The sequence below is a fragment of the Vipera ursinii genome (assembly GCF_947247035.1).
Source record: "Vipera ursinii genome assembly, chromosome: 2".
NCBI classification, from domain to species: Eukaryota; Metazoa; Chordata; class Lepidosauria; order Squamata; family Viperidae; genus Vipera; species Vipera ursinii.
Window position 1 is genome coordinate 225,125,063 of NC_139513.1, and position 16,968 is coordinate 225,142,030.

At 36.7% G+C, this 16,968-nt stretch overlaps 1 protein-coding gene across 1 annotated transcript in view; it reads right to left on the reverse strand.

Annotated features, from left to right (window-relative positions):
* DOCK8 (dedicator of cytokinesis 8) overlaps positions 1 to 16,968 on the reverse strand; it is a gene marked incomplete at its 5' end in the record, with an annotated part of 101,506 nt that overhangs the window by 65,549 nt on the left and 18,989 nt on the right. The window contains 8 exons of the mRNA XM_083352568.1: positions 6,831 to 6,993; positions 8,888 to 8,978; positions 10,168 to 10,307; positions 11,912 to 12,071; positions 13,363 to 13,443; positions 14,028 to 14,177; positions 15,075 to 15,141; positions 16,220 to 16,305. Of these exons, the coding sequence (XP_083208694.1) occupies positions 6,831 to 6,993; positions 8,888 to 8,978; positions 10,168 to 10,307; positions 11,912 to 12,071; positions 13,363 to 13,443; positions 14,028 to 14,177; positions 15,075 to 15,141; positions 16,220 to 16,305 (938 nt within the window). The remainder of the gene's footprint in view (positions 1 to 6,830; positions 6,994 to 8,887; positions 8,979 to 10,167; positions 10,308 to 11,911; positions 12,072 to 13,362; positions 13,444 to 14,027; positions 14,178 to 15,074; positions 15,142 to 16,219; positions 16,306 to 16,968) is intronic.

The window sequence follows — 16,968 nt, forward strand, 5'->3', positions numbered from 1 at the left end:
ATCAAGTTATACAAGCTGCCTATGATGCTAAGGTTGTGATTGCTGAACAAGAAGTCTTGGTTTTAAAAGAAATTCCTCCAAGGATTTTAAGGGGAAGAAAGGACTATACATTTCTTGTGCAAGAGCTCAAGCAAAGAGATATAAGGTTTAGATGGGAGATTCCAGAGGGGCTGATGGTGATGTATGAAGGTAAAAGGTATAGGCTGATTACTGTGAAACAAGCACGTGATTTCTACAATAATGTCTTAAAAGCAACCCCATTAACGCTCCTGGAAGCTGGAAAGGGATCTGGAGAAGAAGAACAACAAGAGGAGGAAACAGAGGAAAATGGTGCTGGAGGAGATCAAGCTACAACTTCTTTGGATGATCCTAGAGAGCAAAGAGTGACGCGTGCTGCTTTAAAACGAGCAAAGAAAATAAAAGAACATGATCAGCAAAAGTCTTCAGATTCTTCACAACGCATTCATAGCCAAGCTGTGGGAGGAGCACGGCCTAAAGTAACCAGTCCTATCAAAGCTGTGGTCCAAGAGCTTTTTGGGGATATACATGGCAACTAAATTTTTAACCTGGAATGTTAATGGACTAAACTCACCGCAGAAGAGGAAGAAAGTTTTTCAATATTTAAAACAATTTAAGATAGATGTTATATGCCTGCAAGAAACGCATATTAGAGTTTTGGATCAAAAGTATTTATTGAACTCGAGGCTGGGTACGCAATTTGTTGCTTCTGCAGAGAATAAGAAAAATGGAGTGGTTGTTTATGTTAAAAGTGCCTTAACAGCGGACCTAATTGAAGCAGATAAGCATGGAAGATATGTTATGATCGAGCTGTTGTTTGAAGGTAAAAAGACGCTTTTAGTTGGATTATATGCTCCAAATCAACAACAAGCTGACTTTTTTAGTTTACTTCATACAAAGCTTACCCAGTTGGATTATAAATCCTTTATTTTTATGGGGGACTGGAATGGAGTTATGGATGTACAGTTGGATAAGGCTGGAGCCTTTAAACGCATTCCAAGTCACGCTAGACTGCCTAAATCTTTTTTTGAAATGAAGGATGACCTGGAATTGCGAGATATTTGGCGTGAGAGACATTTGCGGGAGAAGGATTATACATTTTATTCTGATAGACACCAATCTTTTTCGAGGATTGATTTTATTTTGTTGACTAATGATCTTCTTTTGAGAACTAAAAAGGTGAAAATCTGCGCAAGAATTATCTCTGATCACAGTCCAGTGTGGTTGGAGATTGATAAGGAAAGAGGAGATAGACGCTCATGGCGCGTAAATGAGAATTTGTTTAGAAATCAGAGAAATGTGGAAGAATGCAAACAGCGGATGAAGGATTTTTTTGAGATGAATATGAATAAGGGTACCTCTATGGATATGGTTTGGGATGCTAGCAAGGCCTATATGAGAGGGGTGTTGATATATATGAATAATAGACATAGACGTGCAGTGGAAACTAGAAGGAAAGAACTGGAGAATGAAATAAAGGAAAAAGAAAAGGCTTTGATTTTGAACCCAGAGGAGGTGAAGATCAAGGAGGCTATTAGACTGTTACGAGGACAATTTGATAAATTAATGGCTGATCAAGTGGCGACCAATCTGCGGTTTGCTAGGCATAATACTTTTTGCAATGCTAATAAGCCAGGCAGATGGTTGGCTTATAGACTGAGGAAAAAACAAAGGGCATCTAATATAGATAAGATTGAGTATAAAGGAAGGGTTGTGTATCAACAGAATCTTATTAAGGATGCCTTTGTGGATTTTTATTCGAAATTATATACTAAAGAGGACATTAATGCAAAAGATATTGATACGTATTTGGAGAAGGCTAGCATCCCGGTTCTTACGCAAGTACAAAAAGAGGGGATTAACCAACTGATTACAGAAGAAGAAATTTTTACAGCTATTAAGGAACTGAAGGTGGATAAAGCACCAGGCACTGATGGCTTGACTGCGGCCTATTATAAAAACTTACAATTAGAGATGATAAAACCGTTAAAGGAACTGTTCCAGACAATCCAGAGGGGGGGAAAGGTGCCCCCGTCTTGGAGAACAGCTTTTATCTCTTTGATTCCGAAGGAAGACCAGGATGCTACTTTAGTTAAAAATTACAGACCGATATCGCTTTTAAATACAGATTATAAGATATTTGCTAAGGTTTTGGCTAATAGACTGATGAGGGTTCTGCAACAGGTGATTCATGGGGACCAAACGGGGTTTATTAGTGGAAGACAAATGAAAACTAATGTGAGACATATAGTTGATGTGTTAGAGTTTTTGGAAAGGCACAACCAGATCTCTGCTGCGCTAATCTTTTTAGATGCTGAAAAGGCTTTTGATCAATTGAACTGGCAATTTTTGTTGAAAGTTTTAGACAAAATGGATTTTGGGGAAAAATTTTTACAACCGATTAGGGCATTATACCAAAAACAAACTGCCCGAATTATAGTTAACAATAGTTTGACAACAGTATGTAATATTGAGAAGGGCACAAGGCAAGGGTGTCCGCTATCGCCCTTGTTATTTATATTAACATTAGAGATATTATTGGTTAAGATTCGGAATTCGGAAAAAATTAAGGGGATACAAGTTGGAGATCAGGATTACAGATTGAGAGCATTTGCAGATGATCTGGTTGTTACAGTGACCCAGCCAGAGAACTCTGTTGTGGACCTGATGGAGATAATAACACAATATGGGAAGGTTTCTGGATTTAAAGTAAATATACAGAAAACTAAAATTTTGGCTAGAAATATGACAGTTTCGCAGAAGGCTCTCCTAGAAGGATTAACTGGATTTGAGATTGTTAAAAGGGTTAAATATTTGGGGGTGATTTTGTCGCCCTCTAATACAAAGCTATATAAAAATAATTATGAAAAGTTATGGGGGAAAATTCAAAAAGAACTGGAGAGTTGGGAAAAATTGCAATTGTCCTTGTTGGGACGGATTGCAGCAGTGAAAATGAATGTCCTGCCCAAATTTTTATTCTTATTTCAAATGATACCGATTCTTAAGAAAGACTCTAACTTGGAGGAATGGCAGCGTGGTATCAATAAATTTGTGTGGGCAGGGAAAAAGCCACGAGTTAAACTTAAGATTATGCAGGATACTCGTGAGAGAGGTGGCCTTAAAATGCCTAATTTTAAATTATATTATGAAGCTGCTGCACTAGTAGGAATAAGTGATTGGATTAATTTGACACAATCGAGGTTATTAAATCTTGAGGGCCATGATCTGTTGTTTGGCTGGCATGCATATTTGTTGTATGATAAGAAGGTAGATACTGTGTTTAGGATGCATATTTTAAGACAGGCATTGCTGAGAGTTTGGAAGAAGTATAGACATAAGTTAAGCAGCAAGATACCATTGTGGGCAATCCCAAAACACGCAATAGAAAATATACATGCTGGTTTCAAACATGATGAGACTACTTACAAGGAAATTTTAAGTTTGGAAAGGAATATTTGGTGCTTGAAATCATATAGTTTCTTGCGAGAAGAGAAGGTTGTTCAGACTTGGTTTCAATATATTCAGTTACAGGCCAGGTGGAAAGAAGACCAAAAAAATGGATTTGCAACGACTGATGAAAATTTGATAAAGCAAATTAGAAATCAAGGACCAGCACATATTAAACGGATATATCTTGCATTGATAGAGATCGATTCAGAAACAGAGCTTGCTAAGGATTGTATGATAAAATGGGCCCAAAACATTCAGGAAGTTATTACAATGGACACGTGGGAAAAGATCTGGGTGAGGAATGTAAAATTCACTCAAGCTCAAAGTCTAAGAGAGAACTTTTACAAAATGTTTTATAGATGGCATCTAGATCCTAAAAAGCTTGCAAGTACGGTATGTATCCGAATTATCAGCCTAAATGTTGGAGGTGTGGTGATGAAGAGGCAACATATTTTCACATATGGTGGACATGTAAAAAGGTCAAGGCTTTTTGGATAAAAGTCTGGTGGAACATGCAGAAGATTTTTAAACAGAGGATAAAGTTTTGTCCGCAATTTTTTTTGTTGGGAATAATTGTTGACGCTACAGTTGTGGACTCTAAGTTGATGTTGAATTTAGTTACGGCAGCAAGACTTTTGATAGGTCAATATTGGAAGAAAGAGGAACTGCCGACTATACAAGAGTGGATTTTAAAGGTTTCCGACTTGGCAGAGATGGCGAAGATTTCGGCCTATTTGAAAGATTACTCGCAAGAACATTATATTATGGAATGGAGAAAATGGATTGAGTTTATCCAGAATAAGTATAGGGTCAAGAAGTTTTATCTAGCATTTGAATAAGTCTTCTTTCGTTTTCTTTTTTCTTTTTTTATTTTGTCTTCTATATATATTTAATAATGCTAAGTTTTGTTTGATCCTATATAAGTTAGAGAGTGATGGATTTTAGAATTTATAGTTGTTAGTATATGGTTGTTTATGATTGCTTTTTTATATATAAATACCTTGTATTTAGCTCTGGGAAGTCCGGGGGGGAGGGGGGTTGGGGGGAGGTGGGGGGGGAGGAGGGAGGGGGGGAGGGGGGGAAGGGGGGAGGTAGGGAGGGGAGGAGGGAGGGGGAAGGGGGTTTTTTAAAGGAAAACTGTATTTTTAAAACTTTTCAATAAAAAAAATACTGCATTCAGTTTTTGTCACCACATTACAAAAAAGTTGTTGAGACTTTGGAAAAAATGCAAAGAAGAGCAACTAAGATTTTATCATCTTAGCCTGGAGACAAAAAACATATGAAGAACGGTTGCAGGAATTGGGTATGGCTAGTTTAGAGAAAAGAAGGGTAAGGGGTGACATGATAACAGTGTTCCAGTATTTGAAGATGAAAAGATCAGCTTATTTTCCAAAGCACTAGAAGGCAAGACAAGAAATAATGGTTGGAAACTAATCAAGGAGAGAAGCAACTTGGAATTAAGGAGAAACTTCCTAACAGTGAGAACAATTAACCAGTGGAACAGCTTTGCCTTCAGAAGTTGTGGATGCTTCATCACCGGAGGTTTTCAAGAAAAGACTGGACAGTCACCTGTATGAAATGGCACAGGGTCTCCTGCCTGAGCAGGGGGTTGGACTAGAGGACCTTTCCAGCTCTGTTCCGATTGATTCAACGAAGCCTTGACCACAATGATTAACCAGTCAGAGCAGGATTCAGTAAAATCAGTGAATTCAAGAAAATTACAAATTTGTAGAAACATAGTCCTCAACTTACAATCATTCATTTAGCGACCATTTGAAATTACAATGGCACTGAAAAAAGTGACTTGTGACCTTTTTTCGCACTAATGACTCTTGCAACAATCCCCATGGTGAAAATTGAGCAAAATTCGCACGCTTGGCAATTTTTTTATATTTTGACGTTTGCAGTGTCTCAGCGTTATATGATCACCTTTTGTGACCTTCTGACAAGTAAAATCAATGGGGAGGCCAGATTCACTTAACAACCGTGTTAACTCACTTAACAACTGTAGCAAATCATTTAACAGCTGTGGCAAGAAAAAGAGGTAAAATGGGCCAAAATGCACTTAACAACTGTTTTGCTAAACCACAGAAAATTTGGGCTCAATTGTCAGTCAAAGACTACTTGTATAGAATGTTTTGTTATTGTTTCAATGAGAGCAATCCAGTTAGGGCTATGCATATTCAGAGACCATTCTGTGTAACTCCAGGGGGGAAATAGAGGAATGGGAAATTCTGGGAGCATGCATAATTGACTGCTGCTGTGAATAAAAGAACTAAAGAACTTCAACTTGCAAATACTGCTTAAATCATAAATTGAATACCAGGAAACCAAACATGTAAAAGCAGCAGAAACAATTATATGAAAAAGCATTGTACTTTAACTTGAACTGATTATTATTTTTTTATTATTTTATTTTAATTCCATTTATATCCCGCCCTTCTCCGAAGACTCAGGGCGGCTTACAAGCTTAGCAGTAGCCTTCATTCTATGTATATGCCTGCTTATTAGGGCTTTCACACACACCCCAAGCGGCATTAGTACAAAGTCAGCTTAATTGCCCCCAACAATCTGGGTCCTCATTGAAAGAAAGGGATAAACGTTTTTTGAACATTTGACAAAATAAACAATAATCTCTGGGGCTTAAACACAGGAACTAACTAAATTTCAATGTGAAATTATTCCATAATAATTATTAGACCACCATTACAATTCCATCTCTTCAGTTACCATCCTCAATACCTTGGAAGATGCAGGTACCCAGAAAAGAAGCTCTCATAATATCTCAGTGAACAGGGTAAAACAAACACAACAAATTAGAGAACCAACAAAAACCTAGAAGGGTCTTTCTTTCTTTCTTCCTTGCCTAGTTCCTATTATTTATATACATGTTTCTCTATTTATTTTAACTTGTACAGTATAGGAGACCCCAATTCTGTAGTTCTAGCAACCTAAAAACATTCTTACACAATGAAATTTAGACCAACAAACCATTAAACACAGCATCATAAAAACTCTAATTTAGAGAACTCTGAATGGGTAAAATGGAAACTGTAATAGGAAGGCCGGCCTCAGCTCCAGTAGCAAGCTATTCCACAGTCTAGTTCCTACCATGGAAAAAATAGAGTTACCTTTTGATCTCAAAGGTATAGGGAAAGGTGCAGCAAATATAGAAAACAATTATCTAGTTACAATATTCTCTAGCAGTTATTGTTTCCGTCTTCCAAGGTAAATACAGACAAAACATGTTTGCAATAATCTCATGTATTCATTAAAATCCAGATAACAAAGCTAAACTATTTCCATCTGTTTTGATGTACATCTGAGTCTTCTAATTCAGCAAGATAGATAAAAGATCTTACCTATATACAGTATGGGGTACATAGACTTCTCGTACTGGAAACTCCAAAATCTCTTTATAAATACGACTGCGATTCTCAGTGAATGGCTTTACTTGTAACAGTTCTGAGCTGAGGCAACAGTTAAGGCCTTCTGAAGCAGGAGAGATCTCCAATTTAAGTAAACCTTAGGAAAATTAATAAAATGAAAGTGATATGGTACATTAAAAGTGAGAATGCCGTTAGAAAATCCCTACTCTAAAAAGTCTGGTTCACATATGGTCTAGCCCAGGGGTAGGCAACCTTGGCTCTTTTATGACTTCTGGGAGCTGAAGTCCACAAGTCATAAAAGAGCCAAGGTTGCCTACCCCTGGGCTAGCCATATGGGTTGGTTGACAGAACAAAAGTTTGGTTTTTATCCTCCACAGAATGTGTTAAAATCTGCATGAGCACAAGTGCATGAGAACAGGTTCATCCCTTCCAATTCAGTGGGAAAGAACAGAAAAATATCAGGCTAATGATGACTAATGATGGCTAAGGTAAAGGTTCCCCCGCACATGTGTGCTAGTCGTTTCCTACTTTAGGGGCCGGTGCTCATCTCCGTTTCAAAGCCAGAGGCAGCGCTTGTCCGAGGACATCTCCGTGGTCATGTAGCCGGCAAGACTAGATGCCAAAGGCGCATGGAACGCTATTACCTTCCCACAGTAGTGGTCCCTATTTTTCTACTTGCATTTTTACGTGCTTTCGAACTGCTAGGTTGGCAGAAGCTGGGAGTAACAGGCGCTCACTCTGTTACGCGGCACTTGGGATTCAACCCGCCAAACTGCCGACCTTCTGATCGACAAGCTCAGCGTCCTAACCCACTGAGCCACCACGTCCCTAGGCTAGGATGTGATAATCAGGAATAGGATGGCAGGGCTTAGGCTAAGAGAAATGGGTCTAAGAAGAGAAGTCCCTTGGGGGAGGTAAGACTCGTCATGGGAATTCTCCATTAAGAGGGTCCAACTTCTTTACTCGTACAAGACAAAGACCTGGATAGCTTTAAGAGAAATTAGATAAATCCACAAAGAACAAGTCATTGAACACTCATTACTACCTCTAGGATGGGGACATATCTAAATACTAGTTGCAGGGCAATAAAGAGTGCGTTACATTTTCAGCACCTATTTACAGCATCCCCAAACATCAATTTGGCTACAGTGAGAAAAATGCAGAACTAATATTGGTTTTGGCTGATTAAGTAGTAGTTTATCATGGTCTTAAGTCAGAGTCACAGAAAAATACAAACCACATAAACCAAACTTAGAACATTGTAATTTACTTCACCTCAACCATTTTAAAAATCCCATAGTCCAGCAAGTTCTTTTTGCTAGAAAGCAAAATTATGTGACTAAATATGCAGAAAAACTTTAATATAAAAGTTATTCAGTGGCCTGGTATGCGTTTTTATTACCATCATTAAGGGCCCAATTATGCTTGAGTTAAAATCAGAATAAAAAATGCAATGAACATGTTTAAATAACTCAACCTTCCTAGATTTAAATGATATATTATCTTGAGGGGTATGGTTACATCTATTATCTAAAAGTGCCAAGGGAGCTCCATTAAATTGAGCTCTACAGAATTCCTAATATTATTCAGAATAAGTAAACTTAAGCAGTTTGCAAGAAAACATCTCTGGGCACTTCTTAAGGCTCAGCACAGTGATTGGACTCAAATCATTTTGGAATTCTGTGTCCTCAATTTGCCCGATAACTTCATTAACTTTTTCAAGGCCAGAGAATAAAACGTTTGGGGGTGATAAGTCACACCACAGCAACTTTTGAATGGTATTTTTCAACAAACCTGTCTAGATTTTATTTATTGAAACAACCCAATTGGGGCCAGGTGAAAAGCTCCTCCTTACCTTTGCTTGTTGGCTTCTTATTTTGCCAACATTAAATTGTAATTCCCTCCTGCGTTTGAGGAGGGAACTTTATTAAATATGCCATTGTTTTTCTTGGGGAAAAAATGGTTACTCAAAAATAGGTGTGATCTGACCAGTATATAGTATGAGTATCTAATATGAATATTAAGCATACCTGGTATAGACTTTATTCTTCTCTGCAACGAAGACCTTTTATAATCAGCTAAAAACTTGAATAAATCTTCATCACTAAGCCTGTCTCCTTCCTGAAACAGTTTTTGAATAATGTTCTGTTGAAAACTAAGTTGCATCTTTATTTGTAATTAACTACATATAAAAACATATAGTATGACTTAAATTCATTGACAATGTCAGTTTCCTTGTTTCTGATTTCAATTTATTCTACATGATTGAGAAATAAATTTATCTTTTAATAATTTTTCATAGACACACATTTTCTCTTCCTGAATTCATTTTATTCTTACTCTGCTTTCTTTTACTTCTTTCCTTTTTTCCATATCCCGTTTTTCCAAAACCGACTCTTGACAGAAATAAAAAAGTGATTTCCCCCACATTCAGAACTTTTTATCCACCTTTTATGCTTCATTAATTTTCTTAAACGTTTCTAATAAACAAATCAATCATGCTTTTACATTAACTTTCTTTTCCACACATTTGGATGAAAAGATTTATATCTAAACCATGTTTTTAAATAGAGACCTTTTTTTCCTGAGTAGATGCCCACAAATGCCAATTAGGTTGCTCAACAGTCCAGATATTTATTTACAAATAGTCCTCGCTTACCAATCGTAATTGGTACCAGGAATCACTTAGTGACAATCATAATATATGAAGTCACATGACTGTGCTGACCTACAATGGCAGTTGCCTTCCCTTCCCTTCCCTGAATGTATTCATCAATTACACTCCACAATGTAGTCCACCTTCATTCCAACCTATATCATTTTCTTGTTTTACATTCCATATTATAATCTTCCAAAGGTACTGGCCTCTGCAGTCCATCATAGCATTAGTCAATGAAGGTTTTGTTATAAACCTTTTTAGAAAGTCAGGTAATGCAATATTCCTTGCTGGTGTAACAGTGTAAGCAAAGTTTATTTTTATTCCATGTAATTGGTCTATTCTGTGAAAAGTAAAACCACTAATCTAGAGACTACCTTACACTCTCATAGATTTTTGCCAAGTAAGAGTTACATCATCTTCACCATCATCATTACCACCACCACCATGAAAAACCTTGGCCAATTTCTGATTAGCCAACATTCTAGAATACCTCACTAATCTATTTTGACAAAGGTTAGAGGTATATAAATCAGGACAATAGTAGCAATATGGCCAGACCAGTACTTAGAACCCCTTTATACCACCACAACAAGGATTGAGTGGCCACTTGGAATTACTCATGTTGAAAAATTTCCCAACAAAGTACTGTACCTGTTTAAAAAAAGTGTTGAGAGTCAGAGTTGTGGTTCTGAAGTTCACTGGGCCCGGAATGTCATCTGAACCAAGGCCTCTTTCAGAATATCTTCTAGATTGCAGTGTCACCGTTTTTCGATCGCCACAAGACCCTTTTCCTTCAAAGGTAACATTTCAGTTGGATTTTACTTGACTTAATGAAAAAAGGTAATCATAGCTATTGCTACATTGTACTGTTTCAGAAAATTAATTACAGGCAGTCCTCAACCCACAATCACAATTAAGCCCAAAATTTCTGTTGCTAAGTGAGACATTTGTTAAGAGAGTTTTGCCCCATTTTACGACTTTTCTTGCTAGAGTTGTTAAGTGAATCACTGTAGGTGTTAAGTTAGTAACATGGTTGTTTAGTGAACCTGGCTCACATGATCCCAGGGACACTGCAACTGTCTTAAATATGAGTCAGTTGCCAATTGTCTGAATTTTGATCACATGACCATGGGGATGGTGCAACGATCGTTAAGTGTGAAAAATTGTCATAAGTCCCTTTTTTCAGTGCTGTTGTAAGTTCGAACATTCACTAACTAGACTGTTGCAAATCGAGGATGACCTGTACAAATAGGTTGTTCCTCTTAAAATTTGCCTTCCTCCCAATATTTTCTACCATGCCATGTTTTCTAGAGATGTAAACCATATATCCAAAAAGTCAGAATCTCAATACAAGTAGTCCTTGATTTACAACAGTTCATTTAGTGACCATTCAAAGTAACAATGGCACTGAAAAAAGTGACTTATGACCATTTTTTGCAGTTTATGACCTTTGCAGCATCCCCATTATCATGTGACCAAAATTCAGATGCTTGGCAACTGGCTCATCTTTATGATGGTTGCAGTGTCCCAGAGTTATGTGATCATCATCTACAAACCTCTGACAAGTAAAGTCAATGGGGAAGTCAGATTCACTTAACAACCGAGTTACTAACTTATCAACTGCAGTGATTCATTTAACAACTGTGAAAAAAGTCATAAAATGGGGTAAATATCTCACTTAACAAAGAAATTTTGGACTCAACTGTGGTGGAAGACTACCTGTATTTCATTTATGCAACAAACCTGTAGGATATACTGCCATTTCAAATGAAAACAAAGGATGAAACCTGGTAATTTGCTCAATCAGGATTAATGATTAGTTTGTATGCTAGAATGATGAAGATGCTTCTGTGATGACTTAATACAATATATAGTGCCAATAAACACATCCTTTTTTCTTATCACAAGTACATGTTCAAATATTAATAAGGCAATAGGATGAGGTAATAGTAGTTTTCCTGCAATTGAACTATTATTCCAGAGCAAGATTCTTTGGAACAGCTAAAAAAAAATCTTTGGATCCAAACACTTTAATGGTATGGAGTATAATACATTACTGTAATGATGAAGACAAAACACCATGAACAGGTTTTTTCCAATTGTCCATCAATTATGAGGATAACTTCCATGTCAGAACACTACTTATTAAACTTGCTTAACCAGATGGCTAGTTAAGGATATGCTTCAATTTTTGTTCAGTACGTGCCCACATAACTCAAGCCCTACAATTACACAGAGATTATAATTAAGAGAGGATATATATTTTCATTATAAAGTAGAATAGAAATAATGGCATTTTATGTGCTTATACAGTTAGTAGAAAATAGTTAATTACGGTATCTAGGATGAATAATAATAATAGTAAATAATAACACAGTCTTATATTTACACTTACCATTTAAAACTTCTACTTCAGCTATATCTTTTTCAAGTGTTGGAATACTAAAGAAATTCGCTAAATTTACAGGTATCCAAGCAAAAGGCATGCGGTACTTTCCTAAACGTTGGCAAAAGTTCTCTGCTTGTTGTTTTAATTTCTCAATCTTTTCCTTAGTCTGAAAAAAAGGCAGAAAAATATATGCTGGTCAAAGTCATAAAAATCGATTAAACAGAAAAGAAATGAGCTAACGTGCTGTCATACTATAAATTTTTTTAGCAAAATTATAACTGAAAACAAAAGCCAGCAGAGTCAGGAACAAATCTGATTAACTAAAGCATCCATGAACAGTAGGCAGAATTTAGGAGTTATAGTTAAACTAGCAGTGCAAAGAAACAGAGTCATAACTGAATGGGAAATGAGATTTATTTAAGAAATTTAAATCTGGTATCTTAGACTTTACATCATCAAATTCATTGCTAATGGTGATAGTATTTGTTGTGTACTCAGTTCTTTGCAGGCATTGAGTGAGACGGAAGGTTCAAAACAGGAACATGCTTTATTGAAGGTCAGAACATAACAGAAGCAACAAGGGAGCTGCAGCGGATCTTTTTATATGGTTGGCCAATAGGTGGCAACCAGTAGGTTTGAAGTATAGGTTTCCCGCCCAAAGACCTACTTAGCCGGCTGGAGACAATCAGTCTGGGCCAGCTAGCAACCATTACAACATACATGTGAACTAGCACTTAGCAATTGAATGCAAGCAATTAGCAAGCAGTGCAACAAGAGCAAACACTTACAACATAAAAGGCCACTACATTACAGTATTAATGGGTCTTGTAAGGTTGGAAACCTAAGTCTGATACACAGGTAGTCCCCGACTTAGAAACCTTGTTTAGTGACCATCTGAAAATAGTGACTCATTTCACACTTATGGTAGTTGCAGCATTCCTATGGTTGTGTGATCCACCTTTTGCGACCTTCTGACAAGCAAAGTCAATGGGGAAGGCAGATTCACTTAACATCCTTGTTACAAACTAAACAACTGCAGTGATTGACAATGACTGTGGCAAGAAAAGTCATAAATAGGGCAGAATTCAGTTAACAACTATCTTGTTTAGCAGTGGAAATTTGGGGCTCAGTTGTGGTCATTAGTCAAGGACTTTCTATACTTTGTGCTAATTTCTCAATTGTTGGAGAGTGCAAGCTTACTTCCTAGAACAGATCTTATAAGACTGATATACTTGTATAATAATATTTCTAGAATAAAAACTGCCTGATAAGATCAATTTTTGAGCATTTGGTTATGTATATTTCAAGACATGGGTAGAAAAACAAATGTGAATTGCATATACGTAGTACAAGTTGAACTAACACTTTGAAATCTCAAGAATACAAAGAGATGGCCACATAAATATTCCGGGTGACATGTGTGCATTTTCAGTTAAAAACCTTTATATTATATCTACCTTCCCACTTTCACTTTCTTTTAGAAAGATGTAGGGTTCTGCACAATCTCCAATTTCTCCTTGCTGAAGGACTTTTTCAATCTACCACAAAAAAAAACCACAGAAACTAATTAACACCAACAAAATGTTAATAATAGTTATAAATTATTTTGCTAGCGCTTCCGTAATATAAATCTGGAACATAACACAGTCAGCTTTTCCAATGTAAAAGATAGAAGACAGACTCCTACACTGCCCTACCATTCTGTAAATACATTAAGCATAATTTTGTAGCATCCCATTCTTCCATAAAACTAATATAAGCCTGACTTCTTCATTTTATGCAGTCTACGTGTGTTGGTCTAGCAGTCCCCTTATCCCCATCTAGAATAACCAATGCCATGATGTCTAGAAATAAAAAGAACTATGGGCTATCAACCAGGAGAGTGCATTAGGCTGGTCAATGTTGGTATATGCCAGGGGTAGGCAACCTTGGCTCTTTTATGACTCGTGGACTTCAACTCCCAGGAATTCTGGGAGTTGAAGTCCACGAGTCATAAAAGAGCCAAGGTTGCCTACCCTGGCATATGCTGTTTTGCTTGCTTCCATTACAGTCAACTCTGGCTCAAATCAGAAAGTAAGAATAAGAAAGAAACCATCACTGTAATACAAATAATGTGACTCACCTTCAGCACAAGATAGATATCTGATGAAGGATATGTTACCGAAAATACAGCAGCCCTAGCCTGAGTGGAGGAGTCAATACACGGTGTATGGGATCGCAAAAACCCTTTAAACTGTTCGGAGTTCAAATCACAATGAAAACTTTCAGAGATCTTAAAAAGAAAGAAGATGAAAGAGAAGATGCATTCCATGTTGGTTGCAACATGCATCCTACAATATCGTCATCATCATAATATAATAATAGTAATAGTAATGATTATACTATATATATTTTTCTGGTTATACCTTAAAATGAGGAACTAACTGCATAAAAAAAGGCAAATTCTAGAAATTGCTACAGGCATTGCTTATTTTGTATTATATACAGTACTGTAATCTACTAAGAGTCATGTTGACTGTGACACGCTAGATGTATATTGAATAAAGACATAAAATAAATTATTAGTTAATTACATTTCAGAAAACTATAGAAGTTGCTGAAAATCTCTTTCTGTATTAGGTATGTCCAAGCCTTGTGAGGTAGAACAAAATAATTTGTTCAATTTATGAGCTAGAATAAAGTAATTCAGACTGGATTTTCATTCCCTTGGATCAAAGCATAAGGTTGTAAATCTATGTTTTATTTTCCTTGGCTATCAAGGAAGTTTTAATCCTGTTGCATTTCCCTGGATGAATGAGCACAATATCTTGGCAGCCAGGGTGGATGGAGATGAAAATTCAAATCCTTTGTCTTTAGGTTTGGATAATCTTTCAATATATAGTCCTTACAGTGAAATATAACAAATATTAACCATAGGCAGGAACTATCTAAGACTAAACAATCTAGCCAACCAAGCCAGATAGGCTAATGAGAAACAGATATATAAACCAGAACAGCCCTGATTAAACAAGCTGCCACTTATAGAAAGCCAGCAAGTTCTGTGTCAAAACATGACAATGATGTCTAATTTGGTAATGCAAAAAGAAAATCAAGCTTAGCAAACACCCAAGATCTCCGCAAAATATTAAACACTGCATTTGAATGAAAAATAGTGCTGCTACACTCTTACCTTTTTCCTTTCTTTTATATCATAAAGAGCTAATGTTACAAATAATGGCTCAATTTCAATTTCAAATCTGCAAAGGAGAAAATAAATAATTCATGTGACACAAAATCAAGCACAATCGTTCCTTAAAATAATATTTATCTTGGAAATATTAACTAAAACTTGCTTTATCTACTTAATCCTCAGTGGCAACATTAAACAATTTCAATATGTATAGATACTGTAAGTATATAATGTAGCTATCTTGTTTTCTTATTATCTGCTTTGGATGAAATCTAAAATCTCTTATGAGTAGAGGCATGCTTGTTATTTACAACAGCAAAACAATGATCACTTAATAATCCACTAATAATAAATAATATGGTCCCGATTTCCTCTTTATAAGCCAATTTTTTTTTGAGAACGGAGCAAATGGGATCTAACTAATTTGATGTAAGAAGATGCTACAAAACTGGTTGCAAATCCTGTTTTATTTAAAACCTCCACCCATTGTAACACCACCTGTAGTGAAATAGAGGTTTTTGCAGCCATCCTGATAATTTCTTCAGAAGGAGAATAATAGGGGCAGCATTTTATCATTCTAAAAAAAAATTGCAGCAATGCTAACAAATGTGTTTATCTCATGAGGCATTGTCAAACTTCAGTTAAACATGATAAGCACTAGACTCAAAATTAAAACTCATTTTTAAAAGAACATAACACAGTAGCTAGATAAAGCTGGCTGGGTGGATATATGCAAAGACCAGAGTAAGCAGAAATAGAGAGATTTATGGAGTGTTTTGTCTATTGCACATGGCAAGTTTTTAAAGTACTTTCCCAAATAAAAAAGCTTTCTGAATGAAGAACAGTAGCACATGGAGGAAATTTGTTTTAGACCTGTCATTTTCCTGCTTTCTACTTTATAGATTTCATTCCATCACTCTATTGTGTGTCTTGCTCACGGCTTTTTTTGTCCTAGAACGCTCAGAACGGAGTTCTGGCACCTTTTTTGGATGGAACCTTGTAGGGTAGGCAAGGTGGGTTGTATGACATGTGTGAGTTCCGGCACCTTTTTCTTTTACAAAAAAAGCACTGGCTTGCTCAATATGCCACCTGATTGACCCAAACCCCTAAACATGTCCCATTAGCACCACAGATGTAGAACTTACTTCAGTGTCTGTACTTTCACTAATATCCTATTGCCCAGATACTCCTTTGGGCATTCAGGTATTGGTCGTATTTGTACAGAATCCTCCTATTAAAGACATTAAGAACAGTTATTTGTTTTGGTTCATTTTAGCTATCTGTATTTGACCAACATCATCTATTACCATCCCTTCATTTTTTACTTTACAATCAGGCGAAAAGGTATTGCAGAAAACATAGGAAGTCATCAGAATGATAATAAAGCCAGGGAAGTTTGTTTAGAATGCAGCAGCCCATACAGTCGCAGGGCAATTATGATACAAAGACTTCACATCATTGTTGCAGGAGCTGCAGTGGTACTGGTATGCAACTCAGCAATCAGCAATTCAAGTGCTGACTGCTGCCTTTAAGACATGTCTCAAATAACTTATGGAATCACAGAATCCTAAAGCTGGAAGGGACCTTAGAGGTCTTCTAGTCCAATCCGCCCCCTCCCCTTGTAAGAAATTATAAAGCAGGAGACCTTACACTATCCTGGACAAACAGTTGTCCAATCTTTTCTTGAAAACCTTCAGCAAGGGAACATCCACAACTCTGGGAGGAAAGCTGTTCCATTTGTTAGTTGTTCTCACTGTCATGAAATTTCTCCTGTGTTCCAGGTTAGATTTCTCTTAACCCATTGCTTCTTGTCCTACCTTTCGGTGCTATGGAGAATAAATCAATGCCCTCTTTTCTGTTACAGCCCCTCAAGAAGACTAGAAGACTGCTATCA